This window comes from Phalacrocorax carbo, chromosome 4 (genome assembly GCF_963921805.1).
Source record: "Phalacrocorax carbo chromosome 4, bPhaCar2.1, whole genome shotgun sequence".
In the NCBI taxonomy this organism is placed as follows: Eukaryota; Metazoa; Chordata; class Aves; order Suliformes; family Phalacrocoracidae; genus Phalacrocorax; species Phalacrocorax carbo.
Window position 1 is genome coordinate 556,301 of NC_087516.1, and position 27,833 is coordinate 584,133.

The 27,833-nt window shown below is 65.4% G+C and overlaps 2 protein-coding genes across 2 annotated transcripts; one reads left to right on the forward strand and one right to left on the reverse strand.

The window, feature by feature from the left end:
• The first annotated feature begins 351 nt into the window (after nucleotides 1–351).
• Nucleotides 352–11,305, forward strand: ADISSP (adipose secreted signaling protein). The gene is made up of 5 exons (XM_064448775.1): nucleotides 352–461; nucleotides 3,456–3,598; nucleotides 5,660–5,798; nucleotides 9,316–9,438; nucleotides 10,510–11,305. The coding sequence occupies exons 1-5, from the start codon at nucleotides 443–445 to the stop codon at nucleotides 10,608–10,610; spliced, it is 525 nt and encodes a 174-aa protein (XP_064304845.1). The 5' UTR covers nucleotides 352–442; the 3' UTR covers nucleotides 10,611–11,305.
• Nucleotides 11,232–27,545, reverse strand: HSPA12B (heat shock protein family A (Hsp70) member 12B). The gene is made up of 13 exons (XM_064448774.1): nucleotides 27,185–27,545; nucleotides 24,125–24,186; nucleotides 21,274–21,374; nucleotides 19,764–19,888; nucleotides 19,153–19,339; nucleotides 18,587–18,691; nucleotides 18,288–18,404; nucleotides 17,595–17,766; nucleotides 15,611–15,697; nucleotides 14,928–15,032; nucleotides 13,438–13,696; nucleotides 13,133–13,236; nucleotides 11,232–12,950 (listed from the first exon to the last, which is right to left on the reverse strand). The coding sequence occupies exons 2-13, from the start codon at nucleotides 24,165–24,167 to the stop codon at nucleotides 12,307–12,309; spliced, it is 2,049 nt and encodes a 682-aa protein (XP_064304844.1). The 5' UTR covers nucleotides 24,168–24,186; nucleotides 27,185–27,545; the 3' UTR covers nucleotides 11,232–12,306.
• Nucleotides 27,546–27,833: the final 288 nt, after the last annotated feature.

Sequence of the window (27,833 nt, forward strand, 5' to 3'; positions counted from 1 at the left end):
CCTTTCCCAGGCAGGGGCTGGCCGCATCGCCAAGTGCCGGCAGTCACGCCGCGGGCTCGTGGCGGAGCGGGCAGAGGGGCTGCCCGTCCTGCGCCCACCACGCCTCGGGGTAGCGCAGGGCACAGGCCCTGGCGTGCTGCCCACTGCTGCCCAAAGCCGGGCTGCCTGAGGCCCCTGAGCTGCGGGCAGGCTCCTCCCCGGCAGGTCTGTGCCGGAGCAACGCCGGAGTCGCAGTCGTGCGGTGTCGTCGCGTCCGCGGTGCTCGGTCCGTCACCGGGAGCCGGCCCGAGGCAGCGGCTGCCCTCCGAGGCTCTGCCTGCCCCTGCCTAACCCTGCCCGTTCCCTCCCCAGCTCCGGCGCTCGGGAGCGGCGGCGGTCCCGGACGATGGCCTCCTGCCCGTGCCTTTGAAGTTCCGTGCAAGGACGACGGCTGCGGGGACACATGGCTACGGCTGGCAAGGGTGAGTCCCTGGCGTCCCCCTCCTGCCTGCCGGCCCCTCGCCCCTGCCTGGGCTGCCTGCCCTGACCCGCCGCCAGTCCCCACATTTGATACTCCTTCCCGGCGAAATCCGTCTGCCCTTGGCCCTGCCCGGGGGGTCCCTCTGCCTGCGGCTCCACCTGGGGGTCCCTCTGCCTGCAGCCAGGGATGCAAGGGCTGCCTGGAGCTCCATGCCCCCGGAGCAGCCGAGCAGGTCAGAGGCTATGGGGGACTGGGAGGGATATTGCTGTTGGTTTTAATGCTGCAAGTTGTGAGAGAGCACCCAGTGAGGGGGCTTGTGGTGGGGCGGGGGCTCCGGTGAGGTGCTGCCGGCACCACTCAGCTGCGGTCCCCCCCCTCCGCTGAGCGGCACAACCACCAGCACCTCCTGCCCCAGGCAAGGCTGCTGTGGGAGGCGATGAGTGCCGGGTCCTCCTGGGGTGCTCCCAGCCTCTCCTGGACCCTGGCTGCCTCCCCAAAAGGCTCTGGCAGTGCCAGACTCAGGGAGCCGGGTGCTTTGTCGGTGCCAGCAGGGGAACCCTGAAAGGCTGCTGGCACGAGGTGCCCTGCGGCGGTGGCGCCCGGCTCTCTGCCGTGCTGAGACAAAGACCGAAGAGGCTCTTTGTGCTGCTGCTGGGCGTGATTTCATCTCTCTTTGTGCTCCCGGTCGCGACTCCGGCCTCCGCAGCTCCTTCCCTGCTGCCGGTGAGCGGGGCCATGGGATGGCTCCATCCTGGGGGCTCCTCCGGCTTCATGGAAGGATGAGGGCCAGGCGAGCGGTCCCTTGGTGGCGATGCCAAAGGCCGGGCAGGTTGCCTGCTCTGGGCTGCCTTGTTCCTGGCAGCGTGGGAGAGAGCGGCTGGGGGTCCCTGGGGGGAGCAGCATGCTGGGGGAACCCTGAGCCCCCAGTGTTTCCTACTCCAGCCCTGCCTCCCCAGAGATGCTGGGGTCTGGGCACCCTCATTTCAGGAGGGACGTGGTGACTCTGAGAGTGGCCTTTTCTCCCAGGGCTTGTGATCGCTGCTGACATGTGCAAGGCAGGAGTCCCCTGCCCTGTGGCAGGCACGGGTTGGACCCCCAAACCCATCCCCCGGGTGCCTGGGGAGCACGGCACAGGATCCAGCAGGGTCCAGTGACCCTCCTGCCATGACTGTGGTGGGACCTGGCGACTTGAGATAAAACACACCAGCTCTGGGTGATTTTCTGCACAGATTTTTCTGCCTGTGCCTCCCCTCGCTGCTGGGTGTGTGCAGGACGCACAATTGCATTTCACCCCTAATGAGATTTCTGTGCTGGCTGACTCACGGCAGGTCCTGCGTGGGTGGGTGCCCCTGTCCCTTCCACCCTGCCCCATGTGCCCGGGGCTGCTGTGGTGCTACCGTCACCACCCGGGCGCTGCCCCGGGGCCGTCCCCTCCTGCCAGGGTGAGGACCATCCCTGTGAGCCTCTCCGGAGCCGGGACGGGGGACATGGCATGGTGCAGCCTCTCAAGGTCACTGGGGTGTGTGCCGGCGGGTGACCTGGTTCCCGGGACAGCCGGTTCCCGGGACAGCTGCCCGCGGTGCCCAGCATCCACCCGCGGCTGCTGCTTTCACCTTCCCCTGACCTCCCTTTCTCCAGAGGGTCTTCAGCCACACCGTGCTCGGTGCCCTCCGGACGCTGGTCCCTGGGGACCGCCTGGCTCCCGGGCTCTGTGCCGGCCATCGGCTGCGCTACCTCCAAGCACCGCGTGACAAAGACGCATATTTGGGATTTTCCCTGCCGGTCTCCTGCAGGCGTCTCTGCTCAGCTCCTCCGAGCCAGTGCTGGCATCAGGATGCCCGGTGGTAACTGCGGGCTGAGACCTTGCCCATCGCCACAGCTTCTGGCTGGCGTTTGAGATCCACGTGGGTCCCCGGGCTCGTCCCACGCTGCGGCACCCATAAGGGCTCTGTGGGCAGAGGGTGGCTGTGCCCCGTCACGAGGCGCTGCCTGCGTTTCGGTGGGGGGGATCCCACCTGCATCCCCTTCCCCGCCGCAGCCACGTGCAGCCGTTTTGCTCTGCAAGCGGCCGAGTCTCTTGTTTTCCCCTGCGTGTGGGGAAGGGATTTCTGCCGAGCTGTTCCGGCTGAACAATGTCGAGTTATTAAATCCCCGGCGTTTCCAGCTTGCCGAGGCACAAAGAGCCTTTTCTTTAAGGAGGCGGCAATCTGCTCCCGGCTGCTGCCAGATGGATGCGATCAGTGCCTGGACTGGGGGGTTTCTTGGGGTGTACAGGGAGGAGGAGGAGGAAGAGGAGGGGCTGTTTTTTCTTGGAAGCTCGCAGAGAATGTATTGCAAAGGTGCAAGTGAAAGGGCATGTCGTGTTTGTGCCTCTGTGCGGGCTTCTGCAGGCCACAGGGACCTCTGTTTCCCCAGGCAGGTGCCTCTCCTTGCAAGGTTGTTGCATTTTTGGGTTTCCCTGGGGTGCTGCGGGGTTTGCTCCCCAAAACACTGGCCAGCTTTGCAGGCCTGGAGAGCCCTGCCCAGCACCCTGGGATGTGTGGGAGCCCTTCCCTGGGGAAGCTGTCCTTCCCCCTTATCCCACCTGTGTCCCCTTCCCAGCAGAGTCCGTGTCTCTGCTCATCCTGCTCCTCTGCCCCGAGAAAATACACAGGAGCGAGCAAACGCTGCCGGGCCCCGGGGACGGACGGGACCCTCGCAGCCCCTGGGCATCGACTGGTAGCAGGTCCATGCGCTCCCCTCTGCTTGGAGGGTGCTCTCTGTGGCCACTGGTGTCTGGTGTCCATGTGCCCCCTCCCCAGCCCGTGGCACAGGGCGTTTCTGAGATGAGGGGATGGGAAACTGGGGGGGCACCGATGCTCTGGCCTTGGTCTGTCCCCAGGGGCTGTGGAGGGACACGGAGCTGGGGACACGGAGCTGGGGATGGAAGGGTGCGTCCTGGGTGGGCAGGGAGTGACAAGTGACACCCAGGCTCTGACCTCTCCTCCCCGCGCAGGCAGCAAGGCGAAGGGGGGGGCCGTGCGCTTCGCCCCCAGCCAGCCCGCCGAGGGGGCCCACGGCCATGTGCGCTTCGATGAGAAGCTCCACGACTCAGCGGTGATGGTGACGCAGGAGAAAGACGGCAGCTTCCTCGTCAAGGTGGGAGCCAGGGCCTGGGGGATGAAGGGGGGGACCGGTGCCACCCTGGCCTGACCCCGCACCTGGCAGCGGGGCTGGGTCTGTCCTGGGGGCCCTGTGGGGTGGGTGGCCCCCCCTGTGCTGCCTGTTGTAGCTCCCTGAGCTGTGGGGCTCCTGCTGCCCGTGGCTTCTGCTGCCCGCAGCTCTGCCCGCTCTGGGGAGGTTTCCATCACTGTCCCTCCGGACATCGCTCTGTTTCCATTACAATTCTCAGATTTGGGGGTGTTTCTGGCCCTGCTAGCTCCCTGGAGTACCCGGGGGGGGTGGCCTGGGAGCACCCTGAGAACGTGGGTGTCCTTCCCCGTGGGCGGCTGTGATGCTCCTCAGGGCACTGGTACAAACGTGGGTGCTTTGCACTGGATTCGCCCATTTAGCACCTGATTCCTGCAGCTGCATCCAGCCTCTGCCAGTGACGGGGGGGGCAGGTTTGGGGCTGGCGGTGGGTATTGATCACCGCAGGGCTGGCTGAACCCCCCCCCCACGTGCCTGTGGCATCGGCTTAGATTTGATGGCGGTTCCCAAACGGTGCCGGGGGCTGGTGGCAGCAGCAGGGAGGGTGAGCTGTCTTTAATGACGCTTTGCATTGCCCAACAGTTTCCCTCTTGCTCCTGCCTGCTCCCCCGCGGTGGCGTGGGACGGCAGAGCAGGGTCCTCATCCTCTGGAAAAGTCTCCACGTTTTTCCTCACCGCTGATGTAGTGGGAGATGCTGCGCTGGCCCCTCCTCTCCTTTGACAGCCCCTCTCTCCCAGGAAACAAACCCCTCGGAGACCTTTGGGGCTGCTCTGGTGTTGCGTGCAAGCTGAAACTCCCTTTCAGCTCTGAGTCAGTTATTTGTATCGGGCGGATGATGGGTTATCGCCCTAAAAACAGCAGTGAATTGCTTAGCAATTGCCGATCTGTGGGCGGCTGTTATTATTTTTCCCACCCGTGCCGTGCAGCATGCCGCGGGCGCCCCGGCGCTGCACGTGCCTCTCCGGCGAGCTGCCTGCTGCCTTCGGTGCTGCCAGCCCTGACGGCAGAGCGGGACCGGCCCGGTGCCGGCAGCTGCCCGTGCCCAGCTCAGCGTGCCGGTGCCGCGTGGGTCTGTGCCGGGGCTGCCTTTAGCCACGCAGCTCCTCTTTCTGGCCAGGCCTGGGGTGCGCGCTGCACCCTGCCGTGCTTATCAGAGGCAAGAGGAGACCCTCATCCTCTCCCCTATGGGGAAAAGTCTCTTTAGGGCCGATCACCAAATGTCTTTCCATGGCTTTTAAATCCCCAAAGCTGCACATCATGGTTTCTGTGGGTTTCTGTGTTGCAGTGACGCCTCGCAGCTGCTCGTGGACAGGAACGTGCAAGCATACGGCGTGCATTTTATATCTGTGTGTTGTATTTGCATATATATATGCATTTACGTGGCAGTCGAGGTACAGCTTGGGGCCGGCTGCACGTGTGTGCCTGCTGAGGGTGCCTGCCTGAGCCGTGCCCGCAGCAGGGCTCACCCGCCGCCGCCGGTGGGGTTTGTGGCGGTCGGTGAGCGGTGGGTACCCCATGTCCCCGGGAGGGGAGACATGAGCATGATGGAGACAGAGCCTGCCCCAGAGGCAGCCGGCTCCAAAAGGGCTCTGTTTTCATCGTGGCAGTGGGTAGATGATGTTTGAAGGCGCGCTTTTGGAAACTTTTGGCTTTTAGAGACCAGAAACGGCAGCTGAATGTGCCGGGAAAATTGGTTTCTGCTCCTGTGTCACTGAACGGTGGTTGTTCCCAGGGCTTTGCCCAGAACTGGTTATTTTTGCTTCTTGCTTTGTGCAGTCAAAATAGACGTGATTGTTACGTTTTCCTAATTATTTAGGAAACAGCCCCCATGGCTGCTGCCCCCCACCTTCCTGTGGGCGCTGGGGTGCCCGATGCCCGGTGGGTCCCTGTCCCCAGGGCAGGACATGGAGGGGGACGGGATGGGTTGGGATGGGACGATGGACCTCCCGCCGCGGCTTGGCGCCCACCCGAGACATGGTGTGACCCCCGCCGTGTCCCCCCCATTGCAGGTGGGATTCCTGAAGATCCTCCACAAGTACGAGATCACATTCCTCCTGCCCCTGGTGCAGAGGCTGGGGAAGGACATCTGTGCCGTTCCACTCCCCAACCTCAACCTCCGAGTCATCGGCATCACCCCCCTGCCAGAAGGTAAGGTCCCCCCCCCCTTTTCCCCCCCACCTTGTCCCCCCCCCGTCCTCTTGGTGGCTGCTGTGCCGGGTCCTGGATCCTGCTCTTACTTCGACACAGGGGTGTTGACACGAGGGGTGAGCAGTGAGGGGGGCACTGCCTGGGCTGGGGGGGCTGCCAGACCCAGACGTACCCCTAGATGCCCGTGGGGGTGGCAGGGGTGTCTGGAGCGCCGTGGGGAGCATGAATCAAGGGCTCCCGTGGGGCAGGAGGCAGGCAGCAGCTCCGTGGTCCTGGGTGTACCTGTGGCCGTCCGGGTTGAGCTCTTGCCAGGCGTGGGGAATGATTCCTCTCACTTGGGGGGCCCGGAGCCCCCCGGGAGGCTGCAGGGATGGCTTTTTATTGCCGGGGTGTTTTCCTGCTTCGTGGGAAGTCAGTGGGTGAGTGTCCTCCAAAGTGCTTTCCAAACCCCAAGCCTCGTCCTTCCCCTGAGCACGGCGGGGTGGCAGGCTGATGGGGCTGTCCCCCACCCGCAGGGCTTTGGGGACAAGTCCCGCTGCAGCCGCTAGCGAGGAGTGTGGCATTTGGTCCTGGCATTGCCCAGGGTGGCCGGGTCGGGCCGTATCCCCGCGCCCATCCTTGCAGTGCTGCGCTGGAGAGCTTTATCCCGCAGAGAAGGAATCTGCGTTTGCACTGCACCTGCCGGGAGACGCCGACCCCAACCCGCGTGCTTGGAGAGCGGCTTTTGTGGCATTTTAATCCAGGAACCTGCTGAACGCAGTCCAGACGTGCTGGTATTTTTAGCACTTGCTCTGTCTGCTCTTCGCCTGCACCGAGGGTCTGCTTAAAGAGGAGGCTGGAGCTGAGAGGGGGGTCGCTTCTCTGTCTGTCTCCAGGCTTCTTGCTAATTCTCTTGTCGTAGAGAAAAGGAGAATAACGTCCTGCAACGTAAGCGCTCGACGCGGGTCTGTGCAAAGGCTTTGCTTTGTGCCGTGCCTGTGGTGGCTCAGCCCCAGCCCAGCCCATGCTGGGGGCTGGGCACGTGGCAGCCCCCCAGGATCATGGCTGCAGGGCTGGGGGTCCTGCTGGCTGCTCTGCCCCCTCCTTCCTCCCCAGCCTTCCCCATCCCCGTCCCGGCTCCCCCAGATCCTGCTCTGTCTGTCCCACCCCCACCGGCAGCGTGGGTTCGGTCGCAGCCCATGCCCTGCCCCGCGGCTGTTGCTCCGTCCCCTGCAGACCCATCTCTCCATAACTTATCGTCTGCAGTTGGGAGGTTAAACCCGCTTTTATCCCAAATGTGCATCAATCAGCTCCTGTTTCTTGTGGGTTCAGGTCAGTCTGGGAGGCAGGAGGTGAAGAGCAGCCGTGGGTTTGTGGAGCCGAGCCCGTGAGCCGGTGGGGATGAGGACAAGGAGAGGGACAGGGTTTTCCAAGAGGCACCAGGCTCATGCACCAGCCCAGCTCTGGTCTGGGGTCAGTTTGCCACCGGCACAGGGAGCAGAGCTGTGCACGGTGGCCCCGGCGCGGCGGCTGAGACAGCTGAGCATCGCCCTGGGCTTGGTGGCAGCCGTCTTGGGGGTATGGGATCTGCTCCGAGGGTGCAACGGGCTGCAGAGCGCCTTGGGGCACCTCGGCTGGTCCTGTGCCAGCGGCTCTGGCTGACAAGCAGCTGGTGGATGCTCTTCCCTGCACCCCGGTCCCCGCTGGCCCTTGGGGGCTGCAGCTCCTCGCCTCTCCCCGTGCCGCCCCCCGGCAGCCGAGGGTCTGGGAGCGGGGCTGTGGCTGGCAGGGATAGGCTGCGGCTCTTCCTGCGCTGCCGCTGGCCCCAGCCCAGCAAAGCACTTAAGCTTTGTTTGCTTGAAGCTTCCCACCTTAGGTGGGAAGCTGGTGGGAAGGCTGGCGTGCCCGGGCCCAGGGCCAGGGCTCCCAGGGCTTTGGGGAAAGGAGCCCTTTGGGGATCCCGAGCAGCTCCGGTGGGACCCGGAGGAGTCCGGTGCCTCGCAGCGTTTCAGCTGCGTCTGTCCCCGGGTCCTGGTGACAGCCAGGGCTCCCCTCCAGGCTCAGCTTCCCGCATCCTCGCCTGCGGGCAGGGATGGGGCTTGCCGCGTTTGTCCAGCCGTGGGCCAAATCCAGTCCCTGCAGTGCCGGCGGTGCCGGGGCCACCCAGCCCGGGCCGAGCGTGGTGCCTGGCTGCGGTGACGGCAGGCGAGCAGGGCTGTGATCTGAGGGTGCCCTGGCACAGACACAGAGACAAAGCGGCCCCAGGGGGCGCGTGGGCTGGAGGTAGGGGGGCTCCCGGCGCTCGGCAGGAGGTGTTGCCACCGCTTTTCCTTCCATCACCAGGTCCAACCTGGCGCGGGGAGATTCGTCGTGCCCAGTGGTTGCTCCCCTCCGTCCGCCTGCGCTCCCCGGGTGCTGCCGGTGTTTCCGAGCCGCGGGGCTGAGCCCTGGGCAGCCAACAGCCACGTGTGCTCTGGAGCCTGGATGCTGCTCAGCGCAATTTTATTCCTTTTGGGTTTTATTTTTTTGTGCCGTTGCAGCATCCCCCTGTGCCGGCCGTGTCGGGGTGCCTCCCTGCGAGCTCTGCGGGGGCTGCCCGGCTGTGTGCTCACAGCAAGCTCGTGCCCCCCGCACCGGGGTTTGACTAATGCCTTTTTGCAGCTGGTTTAATTTTCTGCCTCTCCTTTATTTTACACTGTGTGCTTTTTTTTTTTATCCCCCTCTGGATCAAAAGCAACCGCCTCCTTCAACCCTGCCAGCTCGGTCCCTGCACCAGGGGGGTGCGGGGCTGAGGCCAGCCTTCACCCGCTCTGAGCTGGGGGCTCCAAGGGGTGTTTCCACGTTCCCTCTGCTCTGCAAGGAGGAAGACATGGCAATTTTGGCAGGGGTGTTCCCGGCTGGTGGGAGATCGTGGTGTTTGCCTGCAGGCGGGTTTGCTGTGTCCATGGGGTCCTGTGTGCTGCGGCCGTGTGTGGGGCTGGAGGGCCGGGGTCTGGGAGGTGGGGACCCCCCTGGCTGTGGCCAGGCGTGCAGAGGAGTGTGTGCTGGTGTCCTGCTCTGCTGCTCCCTCGCTGGGGGGCTGTGCAAACCCCCTGTGGCCTGGGGCAGGGTGACGGGGACAAGCGGGTCTCAGAGGTGCCGTCGGGGGATGCCCAGCACCGTCACAGCAGCGCCCTCGGCCCCGTGCTGGGAAGAGCAGCGTCCCCTCAACACCTCACCTGCATCTCTGTGGAGCTTTTTGTGCTTCACCACAGCTCAGCATCCTCGTCTCTGCCTCACGGGTGGGGAAACTGAGGCACGGGGTGGGGAGGGAGCCCAGCAAGACTTGTGCTGGCTTGCTCAGCACCTCGGTGGCGGGGACGGGACTAAATCAGCCGTACCCCAGGATCTGCTGTCTCTGGGTGCCTACAGTGAGAAGGGGCTCCCAGGGCAGGTTAGGTGAGGCTCGGGCAGGTTAGGTGAGGCTCAGGCAGGGTAGGAAAGGCGCAGGCAGCTCTCTCAGCCAGAGCCCAGCTCCCAGGGTGTCTCTTGTCCCCAGGCTACAGCGTGAAGTGCGAGTACACAGCACACAAGGAAGGGGTCCTGAAGGAGGAGATGGTCCTGGCCAGCGAGGCCGGTGAAGGCGCCTGTGTCAAGGTCGTGGTACAAGCCCGTGTCATGGGTAAGGGTCTGCCGGCTCCGGAGGACACAAGTGTGGGGGGCCTCGCGTGGGTCCTTGGGTTTCGGAGCAGCGATTCCTCCCCGGTAGAGGCGGTAACAGGGAGTGCTCGCAGGCCTGCCTGGAGACCCGCTGCTTTCTGGGGAGCCAGGGCTGCACGTGGGTGGGCCCCATGTGGACCATGCTCCCGCATCCCCCTTATCCCCCGCTCCCCCCTCCCCGCCTTCCTTGCACCCCGCTCCCTCCTCCCCAGCACATTTCCCTCCTCCAGCTCTCCCACTTCAGCTGCTGCAGACGTTCCCCACCTGGTGGACATTTCTGTGTAATTGTCTAAACCCGATGACTTTCACCCCAAAAATCCCCAGCCATGGGGGACGAGGCTGTGGGGCCTTCCCGGTGAAGGGACACATGGAGCAGGGCTGCAGTGGGGGAGTTGGGGGCACCCCGTGTGCCCCTCCTCACCCCCAGCCCAACTCCGGGGGCCTGGCCAAGCCCACTGGGATCCCCCCGTCCTCCAGCCGTGGCTGCTTGTTTGGCAGCACTGTAGTCTTTTTAATTCCAATTTTCTTTCCCCTCCCCCACCTTGCTGCCTAATTTGGGTTTGTTAATTAGAGCAGCGGTTCGTAGCTCAGCTTCCTCTGCCTTGTGCGACGCGACGCCTGCTTTCACCGCATCTTCCACGCGGCCGGTCCCAGGGTCCCTGTGGCTGGTGGGGCTGGGGGTTCGCTCCCCGCTATGCTGGGGCATCCCAGCCCGGCCCCCAGCGCCCCGTGCACACCAGCACCCGAGCCTTGGCTCGCCGGGGGCTGAGCACCGTCCCCGCGCAGCACCCCGAGGGCAGCGACCGCCGCGGTGACCTGGGGACAGGGTGCAGCGTCCCTCCGTCTCCCAGCCCCTCTGGGTGCTGGCATCCCTTGCGTGGGGACCATGGGAGGGGGGACAAGCACCTGCGAGCCTGAAAACTCCCCAAAAGGGCTCTGAAAAGTGAGGCGAGCCCCCACAGGCCAGCCTGAGGCCACAGGTGGCTGCAGCCCAGCTCTGTCCCCAACCCCGCTGTCCCCTCCTGTCCCGCAGACCGGCACCACGGCACGCCGATGCTCCTGGACGGGGTGCGCTGCATCGGCGCGGAGCTGGAGTACGACTCGGAGCAGAGCGACTGGCACGGCTTTGACTAGCCCCCCCTGCCCTCCCGACGCCTGCGTGGCTCCCAAGGACGAAGCGCAAATTTAAAAAACAGAAGAAACCAACCCAAACCCCGCCTCCGACCCGGGGGCTGTGGCTCTGCGGCCACCATGGAGCTGGGGGTGAGCTGCTGCCTCCCCCTCCCCGCTATCGCCACTGGAGCGCACTCGCCCTCCCTGCTGTGGGCTTGGGGGTCCCCAAAGCGCAGGAGGGGGTTCCCAAATGCCGGAGGTATCTGCCTGGAGCCTCGGGCAGGGATCCCGCTCGCCACCTCCAGCTGCTGCTGCTGCTTTCCCTCGCTTTTCTCCCTGCCCTCCCCAGGAAAGGCGGCCTTTGGGGACGGCGGAGCCCCAGCTGAGCCCCCCGCGGGGTGAAATTGTGCCTCCTGGGATTTGGAGCTGAGCTGGGCCATGGGCTGGGGCAGGATCTGGCCGCGAGGCTGGGAAACCAGGTCCCCAGTGGCTCCGGAGCTGGTGCCAGTGCCCGTGTCCCCATGGCTGTGCCCATCCACCTCCTCGTGCTGCAGCCATCGCCTTAGTCTCCTTCCATTTTCCCTTTTTTTCCTTTTTTTTTTTCCTGGTAAGACCCGTGGTACAAGGACCAGGAGAAGTGGCTCAGTTTTGAAAGCAACAGGAGGCTTTATGTGCCTATATATATATATATATAAATATATAGATATATATACACACGTCTGTGTGTATGTGTGGGGTTTTTTAAGTACAAAAAAAATCTATAGAGGTAAATAATAAAACTTCAGCTGAGAAGGGGCTGGAGCTCAGATTGTCCCTGTTCAACCCCCCGCCCCTGCCCTGGAGCTTTTGTAGCTGGCGGCTGCAACCTGATAAAAACCCACAGAGGAGAGCGGGGGGGCCGGGGCACCCCGGGGGGGGCCGGGGGGGCAGGTACGAGGCCAGCCCTTCCCCGCAGCACTGAGCTATTTCAGGGGCCGGCACGGCCCAGGGGTGTCACGTCCATGTATTTGCGCACCCTGGGGGGCTGCGTGAGCCCCTCCCTGCGGCCACGGATAAACCCGCCCCTTCGGGGTGAGGGGCTTTGTGCTGCAAGGTGCCCCCACCTCCAGTTAAAAGGGGGTGAGGGTGGGCTACTGTCCCCCTTCTGTGCTGCCGTCCCCGTCCTCGCCGGGCTGCGCTGGCCACGTCAAGCTCTGCCGCTCGGGGGACGCCGGCTGCGAGGGCGACGTGCAATATGTGTAAAAAATAGAAATGTGGGTTTGCAGACGGCGTGTGTGTTGGTATTCTCGGGAGCTGGGGGTGCTGCGGGCTCCGGCGGGCGCCTTGCCCATACTTGGGGGTCATCCTGAGCCCCCCAGCCCCCCCCCCCCCACTCGGCCAGGCAGCGCTGCCCCGGTCCCACTCAGCGATGCCGGGGGGAGCATCGGACCCTGACCCATTTCTGTGGGAGATGTGGGGCCCCGGTGCAGCGCTGCCCGGCGGCACTTGGGGAGCATCTTTGGGGTGTCCCATGAGAAGCAGGGGGCCACCAGCATGGTTGCAGCGGGGTCCAGTGGCAGCCTCGCTCCTTGTTCCCTCTGCCCTGCTCCTCGCACCCATGGGGGGCCCTGCAGGGCCGGTGCCCAAAGTGGGTACTGGTGGGGGGGGTCTGGGGTGGGCAGCAGGTCCCCGGGGTCCCCATCCCCCCCCGCAGAGCCTCGTGGAGCGGGGAGGATGCTCAGTTGGAGAGAAAATCAATGGTGGCTCGGACCGTCTTGGAGGTGCGGATGTCCATGGCCGTGACCTTGATCTCCGTGTCCCCGAACTGCATGCTGGCGCGGATCTCGCGGCGGCCGCGGGCCGGGCTGCCGGCATCGCCCAGCGCCTCCAGCTCGAGGCTGATGGTGCCGCACTTGCGCACGCCGGGGTCGGTGATGTAGACCACGTCGTCGGTGGCGCAGCAGTAGATGTTGATGATGGTTTTGCGCTGGCCCGGCCGGGCCGGGCAGTAGCTGCGCTGGACCACTTCCCCCAGCGCCACGGACTGGTCCACGGAGACGAACTTCTCAAAGATGTCGGTGCACCAGTTCTTGCCCTCCTTCACCAACAGCTTCTCCCGCGGGTGCTTCCCCTCCACGAACTTGTTGAGCACCCCCACGCCGTAGGTCAGGGGGGAGCGGCGGACGCGGACGATGGTGGGGTCGAGGCCGAAGAGCACGGCTCCTTTGAGGATGGTCAGCCCCACGTCTTGGGGGATGATGACGCGGCAGGTGGGGCCGAAGGCCGCCTGGACGGCGTGCTGCAGCATGGCCGACTCCGCGAAGCCCCCCACCAAGAACAGGAACTTGATGCCTTGGACCTCTGGCTTCTTCAGGAGGTCGTCTGGGGAGGGAGAGGGGGGCACTGGGCAGGGTTGGGGGGGGGGCTGCCCATCATCCTCAACCCCTGCCCCAGCGAGGGTGGGCAGCAGGCGTGGCTCGGGGTGCCACGGCCCAGGGGTGAGGGAATCCTCCCCTTGCAAGTGGGGGTCAGGGGCTCCGGCAGCTCCCACCCCCAGGACCTACCGATGTGTTTGATGATCTGGCTGATGGTGGGCTGGAAGAGCTCGCTCATGGCCTCCGAGGACATCCGCAGCATCCCTTGGGACGACCACTTCACAAAGTTGACGCTGGGGATGGAGAGAGGGTCCGGGGCTGCCCCTCGCCAAAGGCTCCCCCTACACTGGTCCTCCCCTGGGGACCCCTGCAGAGCATCCCACCTGCCTGTGCCCTCTCCCCCGCCCCAATTTAGGTCCCTCCAGGGCCACGTCCCCCGCAGGGGTCCCCAAGCCCTGTTAAGCCCCCCCCCCCCCCCCAATCTGGGGTCTCACTTGCTCTTCTTGAGGGCTGTCTCCACATTCTGGCCCCGGTGCTTGCGGTAGAAGTCGATGAAGGAGAAGGGCAGGGAGATGTTGAGGGGGCTGGCGCGGGAGGGGGCTGCTGCCCGCTTGCGGGCCTCGAAGGCAATGGTCAGGTCCACCCAGGCAGCGGGGCGCTTGGCTTTGAAGGTGGCGATGAAATCCTCCCCAAAAATGTGGCACAGCAGCTTCTCAAAGGCCAGGTCCACCCCCACGGCCCCGTAGGGACCCCCTGAGGAGCGGGGAGTGGGTCAGGCAGCATCCTCATGGCACACACCCCCTCATCACCATGTCCCCAGACCCTCCCCAGCATCACTGAGCAAAGGCTGGGGCACTTTCTGTGCAAGACTGTGGCCCCCAGCCCCGCTGCAGCCCTTCTGCGGGGGGATCAGGGTGGGGGGACATGGAGGGGAGCCCCCTGCCCAGGGCTGGACCGGGGACAGGGACAGATCCTGCACTGGCAGCGTGGCGTGGAAGTGTCCCCCAGGAGCAGGGAGAGGGAGTTTTGCAGGGACAGTGGTTCCCTGACCCAAAGGGGACCCTGTCGGGGGCCCCTGTGTGATGTTTTGGGGGGTCTCAGTGCCCCCCTCCATGGCATGCGTCTGCCAGGCAGTGCCGGGGCTTTCCATCCCTGTGCCGGTGGCTCTCACTCATGAGCCGCTATTTGGGGGTGCCCGACCATCATGTCCCAGAATCTCACCCCCCAGGACGGGCTGAGGCTGGGGGCTTCGTGTGCCCCCCTGGAGCAGGGTGGGAAGCCTGTGAGCATGGGCCAGGACACGTCCCACAGCCCAGGACACATCACGGCCCTGAGTCACCTGCGGGCCCGGGTGGCACTGGGGACCACGATCCGCAGCACGCAGGGACGCTGGTGGGGTCTCATGTCCCCACACCAGGGGGTCCTGAGCCTCGGCTTCTGCCCCTGTCCCACCTGCAGCCACCCCGATGCCCCTGGCCCGTGCTGCGCCCCCACCATCTCCCACCCACATCCCTGTCCAGCTGGCACCCCCCAACCCAGCACCCCTGTACCCCCAACCCCCAGCCAGCACCTCCATCCCACCTGAGCCACCCCGAGCCCATCACCCCCGTCCCACCTGAGCCCCCAGCCCAGGACTCCTGTTCCCCCTGAGCCCCCCAAGCCCATCACCCCCATCCCACCTGAGCCCCCCAAGCCCAGGACTCTTGTTCCCCCTGAGCCCGCCCAGCCCAACACCCCTCTCCCACTTTGTCCCCACCAACCCAGCACCCCTGTCCCACTTGAGACCCCATCCCACCGACACCCCCAGCCCATCACCCCCCGCCTTTGCCCCCCCCAGCCCCTGCCCTACTCCTTGCTGACACCAGGGGGTGCCACAGACCCAGCCACGACCTCGCAGGGGACAGGGAGGGGGACCCCGGCCCGGGGCGGGGTGTGTGTCACTGGGGGTGAGGGGCGCAGGATGGGTCTGGGGGCCGCAGCCCACCTGAGGCTTTGTACAGCTCCTTCAGCGTCCCCTGCGGCTTCTCGATCTGGTGCACGGTGAGGTCCACCGTGCCGCCGCCGCAGTCCGCCACGATGTAGCGGTCACCTGTGGGCAAGGACAGCGGCCGAGTCGGGGTCCCGGGTCCCCCCCAGCCGCTGCGGGGTCTCCCCAGGCCCCCTGGCACCGCGCTGGGGATGATCCCCTGGGACCCCCATCCCGTGGGCTCAGAGCAGCCGCCGGGGCACGGCCCCTGCGCTTTCCGCAGGGAAAAGATGCAGCTTTAACCAAAATATGGGGGGTTTTGGATTTTTTTTTTTTCCCCCACCCAAAGAAGAGCTGAAGACGTTTTGGAGGGGGGTGTTGTGGCGTTTGCGTGGGACGAACCAGATGAGGGACAGAAGGTGACAGATGGACGCTGCCATCACCAGCATCGTCTGGGGGGGTCAAGCGACAGACTGGAGCCGTGTCACCCCCACGGCAGGACCCTTCCCTGGCGCTGGCAGGGCCACGCTCGGGCTCTCCGGGGGGCTCTGCCACAGAGGGGACCCCAGCCCCCGATCCGCTCGCCCAGGGTGACCCCAGGGGCCAGGCAGCACCGGTGGGGACTCCTGCATGTGTGTGTGTCCCCCTCCAGTGAATCCAGGGGTCTGCTGGGGGGACACACTGCCTGTCACCCCTCCTACCTGCCTGCATTTCCGACCAGAGCTCCCCCACTCCCGACTCCACCAGGAAGGTGCGGCTGTGGCAGGACCGTCGGAGCTGCTCTCGGGCTGTGGGACAGAGCGGAGGGGCCAGAGTCAGGCTGGGGGGCACCGGTCCGGGAGCATCCCCGGGATCCCCCCTCAGTGGGTGGGGAATGCTGTGGGGGGCTGCTGGGGCTGCACTGGGAACACTGGTCACCCACTGCCCTCCAGCTGGGACACCCGATGCGGTCCCAGCTCCGCTGTGGTGGAGCTGGTCCAGCCATCCTGCTGCACTGCCTGGGACCCCGCGGGATCCCACCCTACTGCCTCCCGTGCCCTGGGCCCAGGGGCGTCCCTGGGCGATGCTGCCTTTTCCCCTGCTCTCCCCAGCCCGGGTGGGGTTTCCTCTGCTCCCCCCGACCCCGAGCAGGGGACATCAAAGCAGCCCGGAAGGGCAGGGAGCTGTTTGGAGAAGGTGGGGTTATCCCAGCCTATTTTTGGCACGCCGAGATGGACGCGGCCCACTAACTTCATTAGTTTCAGCCGTGGGATGCAGCTCAGCTCGAACCCCTCTGTAAATCCGGATGCGACACCAGCTCTCTGGCCAACACGAGACAAGGGCTGCAGACACCGGCGGGTCCCAGCTCCGGGGCTTGGTCCCGGCTGCGCAAACTGGTTCTGCCCCGGCAAAGCCCCGGCTCTGCAGCCGGAGCCGAGGGGACCCCCAGGCTCCCACGCACGGGGGGAGCATCCCCACAGGCGGCTTGGCGGAGGGTCTCGGCTGGCCCTGGAGCCTCTCCCTGTTCCTGGGGTTACAGCATCGAGTGGGGAGGTGGGTGTGGGATTGGGAAGCCCGAGGGCTTGGTGCGCACGGAGGGGCCAGGGGCCGGGGCCAAGTGGAGCTGCTGGGAGGAACCCAGGGCGGCTCCGGCTGAGCCAGCAGAAATGGTTCTGGCTGGGAATGTGGGGAGAGGGAAGGGGAGAGGCGGCCCCAGGATGTGGGGTGGTGCGGGGAGAGGTCAAGGGCGGGTTGGGCAGACGAAAGGGGCCACGGCCATGGGGGGACGCACGGCTTGGATGCTTCCTGGGAAAGCAGCCATTGCCTGCCCTGGATCCGAGGGCTTGGGAAAGGGGGAATGGGGGGGACAAAGGGGGGAGTGGGGCTCCCCCAGAGTGCAGGGAGGGGAGCAGCCATGGCCTCCCACTGATACCCTTGGCATGGTGCCCCGCTCCTCTCTGCCTCAGTTTCCCCATCACTAGAAGATGCTGCGGGCTGGGGGTCCCTGTGGCGGGGGGTCCAGCCCTGCCCTCCCCTCACGCACCAGTGCTGCGCAGAAACCCAAACGGCTTTTGCCAGAATCAGTCTCGTTTGCTAAAATACCAGAGGAGGGAAAATTATAGGGAAAGGGACAGGAAAGTGGCAAAGAGCCGGGAGCGGAGGAGGATGGGGGGGGAGTCAGCCCCTGGCAAGGGGCCACAGTGCCTGTGCAGGACCCACGAGGGGCACATGGGGGGGCCTCTGGAGGGAAACACCCACGCTGGAGGGCGCGGGGGGGGATCCCCTGTACCCCCTGCTCGTGGGAGCCGGGAGGGCTGCAGGTAGAGCCCAGCCTGGGAAGCAGCAGCAGCAGCTCCCCAATAAAAGCCCCCCACACCGATCACTCCTTCAGCAGCTGTGGGTTTGCTCTGTAACTAAAGCCCAGCAAGAGGCACGTGCTGGGACCATAATTCAACTCAGCTCCGTGCCAGGGCTGGCGGGGACCTGCTGGGGTGACCAACCCCGTGGGAGCGGATTCCTTGGGTAGGGGCTGCTCCCAGAGCCCCTCCGCTCCCCAGGCAGGGCCTGGACCTCAAACCCCTTCCCCAGCTGCGGCTGCTGACGGACCCTCAACCCCTGGCTTGCGGGGCCGGATCCCTGCCCGCTCCATCTCCTGCTATCCCAGCCCCCGACCCTGCCAGGACCCGCTCCCCTGCGGCCGCTCACCCTGCCGAAAGCTGGAGTCGATGGAGTGGTCCGGTGCCAGCCCGTTGGCCGGGGGTTTGCAGCTCAGGTCGATCAGCTGGTGGAGGCGAAGTTTCCTGCAGTAAATGGAGGCGGCTTCGGGTTCCAGCGCGATCAGCAGCTGCTCTGGACTCTCCGGGGACACCAGACCGGCCTGTGGGGAGGACGGGCCGTCAGGGCAGAGAAGGTGCCGGTGCACCAGGGCATCCCTCCTCGCCACGGCCTCGTGGCTGTGCTCCAGCAGGGCTTTCCCACCCCTCGCCTTCGTGCATCGCTCCTGCCTGTATAGGTACTACACGTTGCACAGCAATCCTACGTGTTACAGCTGTGCACCCCAGTGCTGTAGGGGTGGGTTAGCTCCCGCCCATCCCAGGGACCCAGCGGCAGCACCGAGCGCCCAGGGGACACCCCCATCCCTGGGGGAGCATGTCTCCATCCCCAGCCCCCCCCCCCCACTGCACACAGAGCTCCAAAATCCTCCCACACCAAGGATTCAACGCCGACACCAGGTTTCAAAGCCAGCCCATGCCCAACAGCAAGAGCCCAGCTCTTATTCCTTGGGCTACCAGGACATGGCAGAGACCCTTCGTTACAGCACCCAGAGGTACCCCCGGGGGAGCACAGCCTCCTGCCGGGGTCACGGCGGGGAAGACCCCCCCCCGGGGGTCCCCTCACCTTGTAGGCAGCCTCCCGCATGAACTGCTTGGCCGGCTGCTTCCAGATGGCGGGCACGGTGATCACCCAGCGGATGGCATCTCTCTCCGGCAGAGATGGGCACTGGTCCCTCAGCTCCTGCCGGGCGAGAAGCAGCGGGTGACCCCCCACCCCGGGCTGGAGCATCGGGGCTCGCGGTGAAGGGTGAGGAAGTGACACGTGGAGAGGACGACATGCAGGACCTGTACTGCGTTTGGGGAGGGGGAGGAGGGCTGCGTGGTGGTGCCCGGAGATCCGGCTCGGGTACCGGCGTGCCCTACCTGCACGGCGTGCTGCTTGAAGAAGCGGAGTGCGTGGGCAAACACCTCCAGCGCTTGCATTTTCTTCCCGTTGACAGCCTCCAGTTCAGTTTTCATGGTGAGGTCCTGCCAGGGAGAGCAGCAACAGCAATCAGATGATGCAGGGTGCTGGGACGTGGCCGGCATCCCATCCCGGCTCTGTCGGCGAGCCTCGGGCAGGGTGCTCGTCCCCGCTGTGCCAGACCGACCTTCTGGGGCACAGGCACTCGAGGCACCGCTCGGCAGCCACATGCGCCTGCCCTGAAGCAGCTCAGATTGGGGGCAGCCAAAAATTCACCCCTCTGCAGAGGGCTAAAGCATTGCTATGTGGAAGCAAACTGGGGTGTGCTCGGTCGGGATGCTGGTGATCACAAGTTTTGCTTGTAGCCCCTCTCCAGCCCTCCCGGATTTCTGCTCCTCCCGATGAACCCCTCTCTTTGCTTTCTGCAAAGTGGGATAAATCCCTGGGGCCAGTTCAGCTCACGTCCAGCCCGGCCAGCGTCCCCCACGGGTCCCCTGGGGAGGGGGGGACGGGAGCAGGGACTTACACTGGTGCTGTGAATCTTCATCTTAAACTTCTCGAAGTAGAGCCAGTCGCGGGCTTCCTCGGGGTCCAGGTCGTGGTAGTAGTCCCTGGCGCTGTAGCCGAAGCTGTGGAAGATGCCCTCCGGCGTCAGCAGGAGGCTGGTGGGGGTCTTCTGGTTGGCCACCCCCGGGTCCCCTCCTTCCCATTTCCTGCAAACAGGAGCCGGCAGCAGCCCGTGAGCCTCAAGGCCGGAGAACGGGTCTTGCCCCATTATCATTTATTTATGTGGGCACAACCTCAGGCACCTTAAGGAGGGAGGAAGAAGGAACCGACATCCCCGGGAAGCCTTTACTCCCTGTGCAGCCCCTGCAAAGCTCCTCCGCACCCACGCAGGTCATTATAACAGAGCGCTAACGAAGAGATGCTCTCACCCCACCCTCCCGCTCGGCGCGAGACCCATTTCACAGGCTCCTTCCACCCACCGCCACCCATCCCTCACCCGTGACGGTGCCGGTGTTCGTTGCCCAGCCCGGCTCCGTCCCTGCCTCCCAGCAAGCCCGCTTCCAGCCGCTTTGGGCAAGAAGTCCTTTAACAGCCCTGGGAGCAGCCATCAGGCCTCCGGCTGCTCCTCACCTCATCATGTGGATGGCCTCGGGGTCGCTGGAGAAGCTGAAGGCGTAGCCGCTGGACGTGGTGCCGAAGTCGATGGCCACCACCACGGCGAAGGAGGCGGTTTGCTGGGAGCGAGCCTCGCTCCTCTGAAACACAAGGGCAGCCGTTAGGGACGGGCTCCGTCCCGGGGCGGGCATCGAAGCAGGGCTGGCTGCTTCGGGAAAAGGGGTAAAAACCCCAAAAGAACGTAAAGGGGTTAATTTTTCCTGTACCAGGCCTGTGGCTGGGGCAGGAGATGCAATGCTGCTTCCTCTGTGGTGATGCTGCCAACACGGGGCAATTCATAAAATCATAGAATCATTAAGGTTGGAAAAGACCTCTGGGATCATCAAGGCCAACCCCCAACCCAACACCACCCTGCCTCCATAGAATTATTAAGTTTGGAAAGGACCTCCAGTTCTTCCTCCTACACAGCTCCAAATCGCTGAGAAGAGGGGCTGCCTGGCTCTGGGGGGTCCCTGCGACACTTCCCGAAGACGGGCTCGTGGGACCAGGGGACTTGGGGCAGCCCCGGAGGGGGACGGGTGCCTGCAGCCCCTGCCCACGAGCTGCTGGAGCGGTGGTGGGGTCTCCATTTCTTCCCAGGTTGGGGTGGTGCTGAGCCCACCGCACTTGAACCCCGGCAAATTTTAGCTGCAATTTGCCCAAAACCTTCCCTGCTCCCGATCTCGGTCCAAGGGACCTCGTCCCAGGTGCCCCCGTGGGTCGCCCCACCGAGACGCTTCCTGGCTCAGGTGCTGCAGCGGGTTCCACCGCTGCCTCCTACAGCCGATGCTTTCCCGGCTGGGCCTTTGGGTCCCCGTCCCTCGTCTCCTGGCCGGCCCCCGCGACGGCACACAGCGGCGGCGGGGAGCGGCGGTGCCGAAGGAGCCGCGAAGACGCGGCGAGCCCCGTGCCCGTGCCCCCTCCCCGCGCTGCCGCCGCCTCCCAGTGCCGGGCCGACGCGGAAAGCTAAAAGCCCTCATTAACTTTTAACGTATCCAGATTTGATAAGTGCAGGCATTAGCTCGGCACGAAAAAAGCCGGCGATTAGCATGGGTGAAGTGGTTGTCTCAGAAATGTGCATGTTCAGGGAGCTGCAAGGACAGCGAGCGCCGGGGAGGGTCCGGCTCCGGCACGCTGCCCGCCGGCGCCCTTCCACACCGGGCAGTCCCCTGGGACATTCAGGTAGGAGCAAGCTGAGGCCAGGAGTTTTGCAAAGAGTTAAACTGATGCTGGTCTTTCCTCCGGCTCCTCTCCTGCCTCCTGTTATCCTCCTGTGCTGGAAAAAAACCCCACAGTCCCATAAATCCCACAGCGAGGGGGGATTTGGGCCCTGGCGATAGACTGACCCATCCTTCGGCTGATACTGGGGTGCGCGGGGCGGGGATGGCAACCGGCGGGGGGTGACCACCGATCACCGATGGATTGGAGGGGACAACGTGGGGGAGACGGAGCCCGGCAGCCCCAGGGGACCCCAAAACTGCCTTACCGGTGACTGGGAGGGCGTCAGCGGGGCGATGCTGCAGCTGTCGTGGGGCGTCCCCGGGGAGCCGGGAGGGGACGGCGTGGGGCACCGCTCGCTGTTGGCACCTGGGGACAGAGCACGGTGAGGCTGGGGTGCGAACGGGCCCCGGCCCCTGCGCAAGACCCTTCCCCGAGGCGAGGGCATCATGGGCGTCCCAGCGACGATGCAGCTGGTGACGGGTGCGGGTTTGGCAGCGGAGGGGTCAGAGTCGCTGCGGGGGCTGCTCCCAGTAGCCTCCACACAGGGCAACTGGGGGCTTGGGGGGCTTCTCACACTTTTTTCAACCATGTGTAAGGAAGGATCTAATCAGCACTGATTAAACCAGCAAATGTGGAATGCCTTGGAGGCGTCATAAGGGGGTGCAGGTACCAGTTGCACCTGGTGTGAGCACTGGCAAGCTCACAGGGATCCCTCCCTCCAGGTGTGGGGCTCACACAGAGGATGGGGAGCTGCAGGACTGAGGGACCTTCTCCTCTGGGCCTGGGGGACCTCAGCTCCTGCTCAGCAAGAAGGTGGGTTGGGGTGAGTTGGTCATGGTGTTTTAGGGGGGGTTTCAGCTCGCTGGTGTGGGCAGGCTTTGGTGATGAGACATGGGCTCCACGTCTTCTCCATCACTGGAGAGGAACTGGGACACAGAGGAAGAGTCATCCCATCCTGAAGCCGGTATCTAAGCTAAGCCAGGTGAACCTGCAAGCCCAGTTTCTCCCCGTTGACTCTACAGAGACCACTGGTGGTGGCTGCAGACGGAGACCCTTCCCCTGTAGATGAGCAAGCCGAGGTGGGCCGGGTCCTGCCTCGCGCATCTGAAGGGGACCAGGGAAGTGGAAGAGCCCTGGTCTTGGGCTGGCGAAGGAGCAGCCGGGTCTAATTCCTTGCAGCTGACGACAGAAGAGTCAGGACTGAAAACCCGTGACGTGTTTGTAGCCATAAGGGCCGTGGTGGTTCTCCAGAGCTGCCTATTTTTAAACCAAGACATCCGTCGTGACATAAATGGACGCTAGTTCGGCTCGGCCACGGCTGGCAGGGGCGACTGCAAAGGGCGCCAGAGGCGGTTCTGGGCAAGCAGCTGCAACGCCCGTGTCCGGCGGGAGCGGGGGGAAGCCTGGGAAGGAGGTGCCGGTGAGCTGCCGGGGCAGAGCAAACGTCCGCAGCACGAGGCCAGGGAGACGCGGCTCCCCGAGGAGGCGAGGGGAGCCCGGCTCAGACCCGCGGCCGCGCTGCAGAGCAGCCCGGTCCAGTGGAGATCCGGTAACTCCTGCGTGAGCCCGCGTGGGGAGGTCGGGGGGGCTCGGGGACTGGCACCGCTGCGCGGTCGCCCTTGCTCTGCGGTGCCTGGCCTGGCGGGGCTTTCCTCCTCCTCCTCCTCCTCCTCGAGACATCAGCCAGCTCTGCATCTCCTCCGGGGACTCCCCACCGGCTCTCCCAACAGCAGAAGCCTTGTCCCGGGGATCCCCGTTAATCCGGGTGTGTCAGCCCGGGCTGGGGGTGCTGCCGAAGCCCCGGTGGGATGCCTGGCCCCCAGCCAGCCAGCACCGGGACGGGGTGAGCCCCGGCGCTGCCCCGCCATCCCGCGGCGTGGGGTTGCCTGCCGCCTGCGCTCCTCCCGCCACATGGCTCCAATTAGCAGAGGGGATTAATCATCCGCCCTCTGAAAGCACGAGCCGATGGACGGGCTCCAGCTGTTGGTGGGGGGCAGCCGGGGAGGGGACGGTGCAGCTGATGGAGCGGGGCTGCCTTTCCCGAGGGTCCTGGCCCGGGTACGGTCGCGCTGGGAACGGGACGTGGGGGTCCGGGCGGCGGCATCGGGGAGGCCGAGGGTCTGTCCACCCCACGGGCTCTGCTGATACCCACGCTTTGGGCTTGAGGCTCCGTGCCGGGATCTGGACTGCGGGAACAGGGATAAGCAGCCACCCACTCCCAGCTGGAGTCCGGAGAGGTTTGGGTCTGGAGGAGGCTCTTTGGTCTTTCCTCAGAGAAGCGTGAAGCTCCAGCTCTCCCTCTGCCAGAGGGTGACGGCAGCTGGTGTCCGTGTCCAGGCGAACCCACCCCAGCTCCCGCTGCGAAGCCGCGCCGCCGGCACATCGCTCGCCCCGGGCTCGGTGCCGCGGTGTCGGGGACGGTGCTTTGCCGCGCACCCCCGGGAGCAGTGCCGGCGGGCTCCCCGCCGCGACACGGCTCCGGTCCCTTCACACCTGCTCCGTAAGTGCCTTTCGCTGTATCTCGTGTCTGTGCCATGAATATTTGATCCCCGACAAACAGGAACATCCCTCTGGGTGTCTCTGCATGCCGGCAGAGCCCCGCAGCAGGGGGAGGCCGGTGTCCCCTGGTCGTGGGGGGAAGCATTGCCCGGGCTGGGCATGGAGCCGGCAGCTCAGTGGGCTTCGAGGCCAGGGCTCCGGAGACCCAGCCCAGGGCTGGGCACGTCTGCATCGTTCCTGTGGGTCCAGAGCTGGAGTTGGCACTGGGGTCCCAGTGATCTGGACCCTGCAGGGGGTTAATTCTTGCAGTCGCCTCTCTGCTCAGGCTGCTCCCCGGCTTGTGTTTGCAGGGTCAGGTTTCCTCACCGCAGCTGGTTCTGGTTACCCCAGCGCAGGAGCAGCGTGGGGGGCTCCTGTGTGCTGCAGACCTGAGGATGATTGCGGAGGGGATGGACGGCTGGGGGAGCGGTGGGGGGATGCCTGGGTGTGCGGGGAGGCCCGGAGCCTGGTGCTTGCAGAGAGCTTGTCCCTGCGGGCAGGGGGAATGGAGATGGGGACAGGGGTACCCCCCTCCTGCTGCCGTCCCTGCTGGCATCCTCCCCCGGGAGCAGCCTTACCCATCCTGAGACTCTGCATCCCGGGCTCCAGGAGCATCGCCATGGCGGCCTCGCCTTCCTGGCTGCAAGAGAAAGAGGAGGGATGATGAGATGAGTGTCCATGTGCCCGGAGGCACCGGCTGCCCCCTCAGCCATGGGGTGCACAGCATGCCATGGGCTGGGGTGTCCGCAGGCTCCCCTCGTCCTCCTGAGAATTACTGGTTGAGCCCAGGCTCAAGCCCCCCTCAAAGACCCAGCAGGGACAGGGCTGGCTGTGACCCTGCATCCCCTGGGACCCCTTAGGGGCTGCAGGTGGGAGACCCCAAAGCCCAGGGGCTCAGGGTGCAATAGGATGCAGGAGGGTGGGGGGGCTCAGCCTGTACCCGCCGCCCTGTTGTGGGGGGCTGTCCTGGTTCAGTGCCCACCCGATCGGCACCGGCCGGGCGCTGGCACAGCCTCCGTGGGACAGGGGAACCAGGTTCCTCTCATTAAGCACGTCAGACAGATGTGCATGATACAGATGTGCGTGATACAGATGTGAGCAAATTGCCATTCCAGCAGCGCGGGGTCCATGCTGCACATATTTAGGCTTGATCAAAGAAAGAAACTGAGGGCAGGTGATCCTTTAGAGTTATTTTCTTAATCAAAGCAGTCACTGCCCAGGGCCGGGCTCCCTGCAGCATGGTGGCGGCGCTGGCAGGAGCAGGAACAGCTAAAGGCATCCCTGCCTGTCCTAGGGGCTGCGGTGCAACGTTGCCCAGCTCCAAAACTGCTTCCCTGGCTAATAAACCAGCTTCTGGTTCTCTGCTTCACGCAAGAGCATCCCATCGCCTCCGAGGCTGCCTGCTCTGCACTGGCTGCTTTCATCCTGCAGAGCTGCGGGCTCAGGACAAGGCTTAGCTCGCTGGGGAGAGGTTTTGCTCGAAGCCAAACCCACCCACGCGTGGCCAGCCCGGCGGCCAGACCCTGCTCTTGGCAGCCTCCCGAGAAAACGCCTTGTGCTAAAAATGGCAGGTGTCGAGCCTTTCCCCGGGGCGGGGGGCAATTCTGCTCCGGCCACCCCAGCAGCGGCGGCGGCGAGGGGCTGAGCGAGGGCGAGCTGCGGCCGGTGCAGGCTGCGGGTCAAACCGCAGCTGGGGACGTGGTGCTGGTGGTCCCGGGAGGGCACAGGGGGTCATCTGGCAGGCTGAGGCTCTCGGAGGGGCTTCCCCACCAAAAGTGGGCTTTCCATGAGGTGGTGAGAAGATGTGCTCAGGGGTCGCCCCTCCAACGCTGGGAATTTGTGTCTCCTCCGGCATAAACCCTGCCCAGGGCTTAGCTTGCATTTTTGGTGTCCGTTTGTCCTGCCTGCAGGTCAGACACCCCTCGTGCTGCTCCGGGGCCAGGTGCGGGGGTAACACCAGCTCTGCCACCCCGGAGCCCAGCCTGGTGCGGCTGTGCAGGGACGTCCTCCGTGTCCCTGTCCCTGGGGCCTGAGCTCCGGGGGAGGCTGCCCGCATCCCGCTGATGAACCTCAGCCCGGGCAGGAGGGAGCAGCGAGGCCCCGGGCTCTGCTGACTCAGTGGTTTCGTTCCCTGCCCCTCTGTGGCCGTGGGATGGTCCAGGCAGTCAGTCCGGAGCCTGTGCAGACCCTCAGGCTCTGAGTAGCTAAAATCCTCCATCTCAGCAAACCAAACTGACAGCAGGTCTTGCCAGGGGGGCTGGCTGACGGCCGCCTTTGTCCCCGAGCTGCCAAGCCCCTGCCTGGGGTCCTGGCGAGGAAGGGGAGCGGGTTCAGCCCACCCTGGCAGCTGGTGGCAGCACGCCAAGGAGCCGAGGTGTCCCCGAGGGGCTTCGCCCGGCCGTGCCTCTCCTCGTGCAGCGCTGGAGACCCGGCCTCTGCACCCTGTGCCGGAGAGGCTTTGGGGTACCCAGCGAGCCTGGCACCCCCACAATCCTGGCCGGTGGACACGAATGGAGCCCTCCCTTCCCATGCACACGCGTGTGAGCAGAGCACACGCCTGCGTCGAGTGCAGCCGTGCAGAGCCCTTGTGTCCTCCAGTGCCGACCCCATGCGGATCCCGGGCAGCGATCGCTCTGCCTGCACCCGCGGCCCCTTCCAGGGACACGGGCTGAAGCCCCCGGCTCTGGGGGGTCCTGCCGTGCTGCTGGGGAGAGGGTCCCAGCGCCTCCTGGCCCTTGCTCTGGCAGCTTGTGCAGGAGCAGCGTTTTTGAGGACTTTCCACCATTTCCGTCTCTGCAGGGACTCACGGAAACGGGGAAAGGAAACAAGTTTGGGACGGCTTCAGGGCAGCCGCGCTGGACAGGCGGACAGACAGGGCACTGGGACCTCGGCACGGCCTCGCCGAGCGCGGCATGGGGATGCCGCTGGGCACGGTGCCCCCACGGCCTGGGCTGCCCCAGCTTGGGAGGGGGGCTTGGGGCAGCTGCAGGGCTGGGCTCCAGATGTGCAAGGAGCGGGAGGAGGCGTTCGTCCCCACAAACCCCTTGTGCCTCGAGCGAGCACATCTGCAGGGCTGGGGAGCCCCCGAATCCTCCAGGCAAAGCTGTTGGGTTTCCATGGCCGTTTGTGGGAGTCCTCCTCTTCCCACTGCCATCGCTCGGCCACGGCTGGGACACGGGAGCCGGCGGGATGTCCCTGGCATGGCGTGCCCGGCGTGGGGTGCCGTGGCACTTGCAGCCGTGCACGGTGCTGGCACATCGCGGCACCGTCCCTGTGGTTCATGGGGGTATCCCTGCCGGTCACAGCAGTGTCCCCCCAGGACGGGGAGTGCAGGGGATGGGGTCCACGGAGGCACAGGAGGGGCTCAGCGCAGCAGTCCCCACTCCCACCTGTGCCCACATCCTCGCTGGGGAGAGGCCCCCAGAGTCCTGACCCCCCTCACCCCCAGAGTGCCACTGTGCTTGCTCACCAGTGCGCCCAAACTGGGGAGAGACCCCAGCAGTCCCGGCCGGCCGGGGAGGTGACACCCTTGCCCTGGCCAAGGGAAGAGCTGGGCGATGTCGGGTCCCCGCTGTCCCCGTGCCTTGGGCAGTGCTTGTGCTGGTCCCCAGCTCCCATGAAGCCCCACGGCCACTTACCTGTGTTTGGGGGGACAGGTTGGGGACCCCTCGGTCCAGCCACCGCCTTCTTGCTCCAGCTGTGCTGGCTCCCTCCGCCACCGGCGATGCCCTCCTGCCCGCAGCTGCCGGCGATGCCCAGCGGCTCCGGCCCCCGCTTGCCCTCGCAGCCGGCCCCGCCGTGCAGCCCCCTGCTCTCCGGCTTCCTCTGGCTTCCCCGAGCGCCTTCCTCCCACTCCCGGCCGGCGCCCAGCCCAGCCAGTGCCTCAAATTGCAATTCCAGCTGCAGATGTGGGAGCGGGAGGAGGAGGCAGGGCCAGCGCCGCTGGGAGTGAAACCTAAACTCCCTGCTTGGCCCCGGGCTCGCCGCAGCCTCCCCGAGCCGGGGGACCGCAGGCTGACGAGGGGGGACGGACCCCCGAGGGGGACGAGGCTCCCGAAACTGCCGGGAATGGGGACGCTGGGGGGAGAGGGGAGAGACACTGACAACCCTCCCCCTCTGCCAGTGCTCTCACCCCCTTAAGTTGTCTTTTCTCCATCCCCAGGCATGTTCCTCTCCCAGTTTGTGCCGCTCTCTTCATGCTGGCTGACACATCAGATGTAGCCCCATGGTTCTCTCAGCCTGTCTTTACCTACCACTGGCTCTCTGCCTGTCTATCTGTCCTGCCTG

Coding starts and splice junctions, on each gene's coding strand:
- ADISSP (XM_064448775.1), top strand. Junction 5,799..9,315: donor CATCACCCCCCTGCCAGAAG/GTAAGGTCCCCC, acceptor TCTTGTCCCCAG/GCTACAGCGTGAAGTGCGAG. Junction 9,439..10,509: donor GGTACAAGCCCGTGTCATGG/GTAAGGGTCTGC, acceptor CCTGTCCCGCAG/ACCGGCACCACGGCACGCCG.
- HSPA12B (XM_064448774.1), bottom strand. CDS start 24,167: ATGGCGATGCTCCTGGAGCCCGGGATGCAGAGTCTCAGGATGG. Junction 18,405..18,586: donor TCAAGCAGCACGCCGTGCAG/GTAGGGCACGCC, acceptor CTCGCCCGGCAG/GAGCTGAGGGACCAGTGCCC. Junction 13,697..14,927: donor GGAGCTGTACAAAGCCTCAG/GTGGGCTGCGGC, acceptor CCCGCTCCTCAG/GGGGTCCCTACGGGGCCGTG.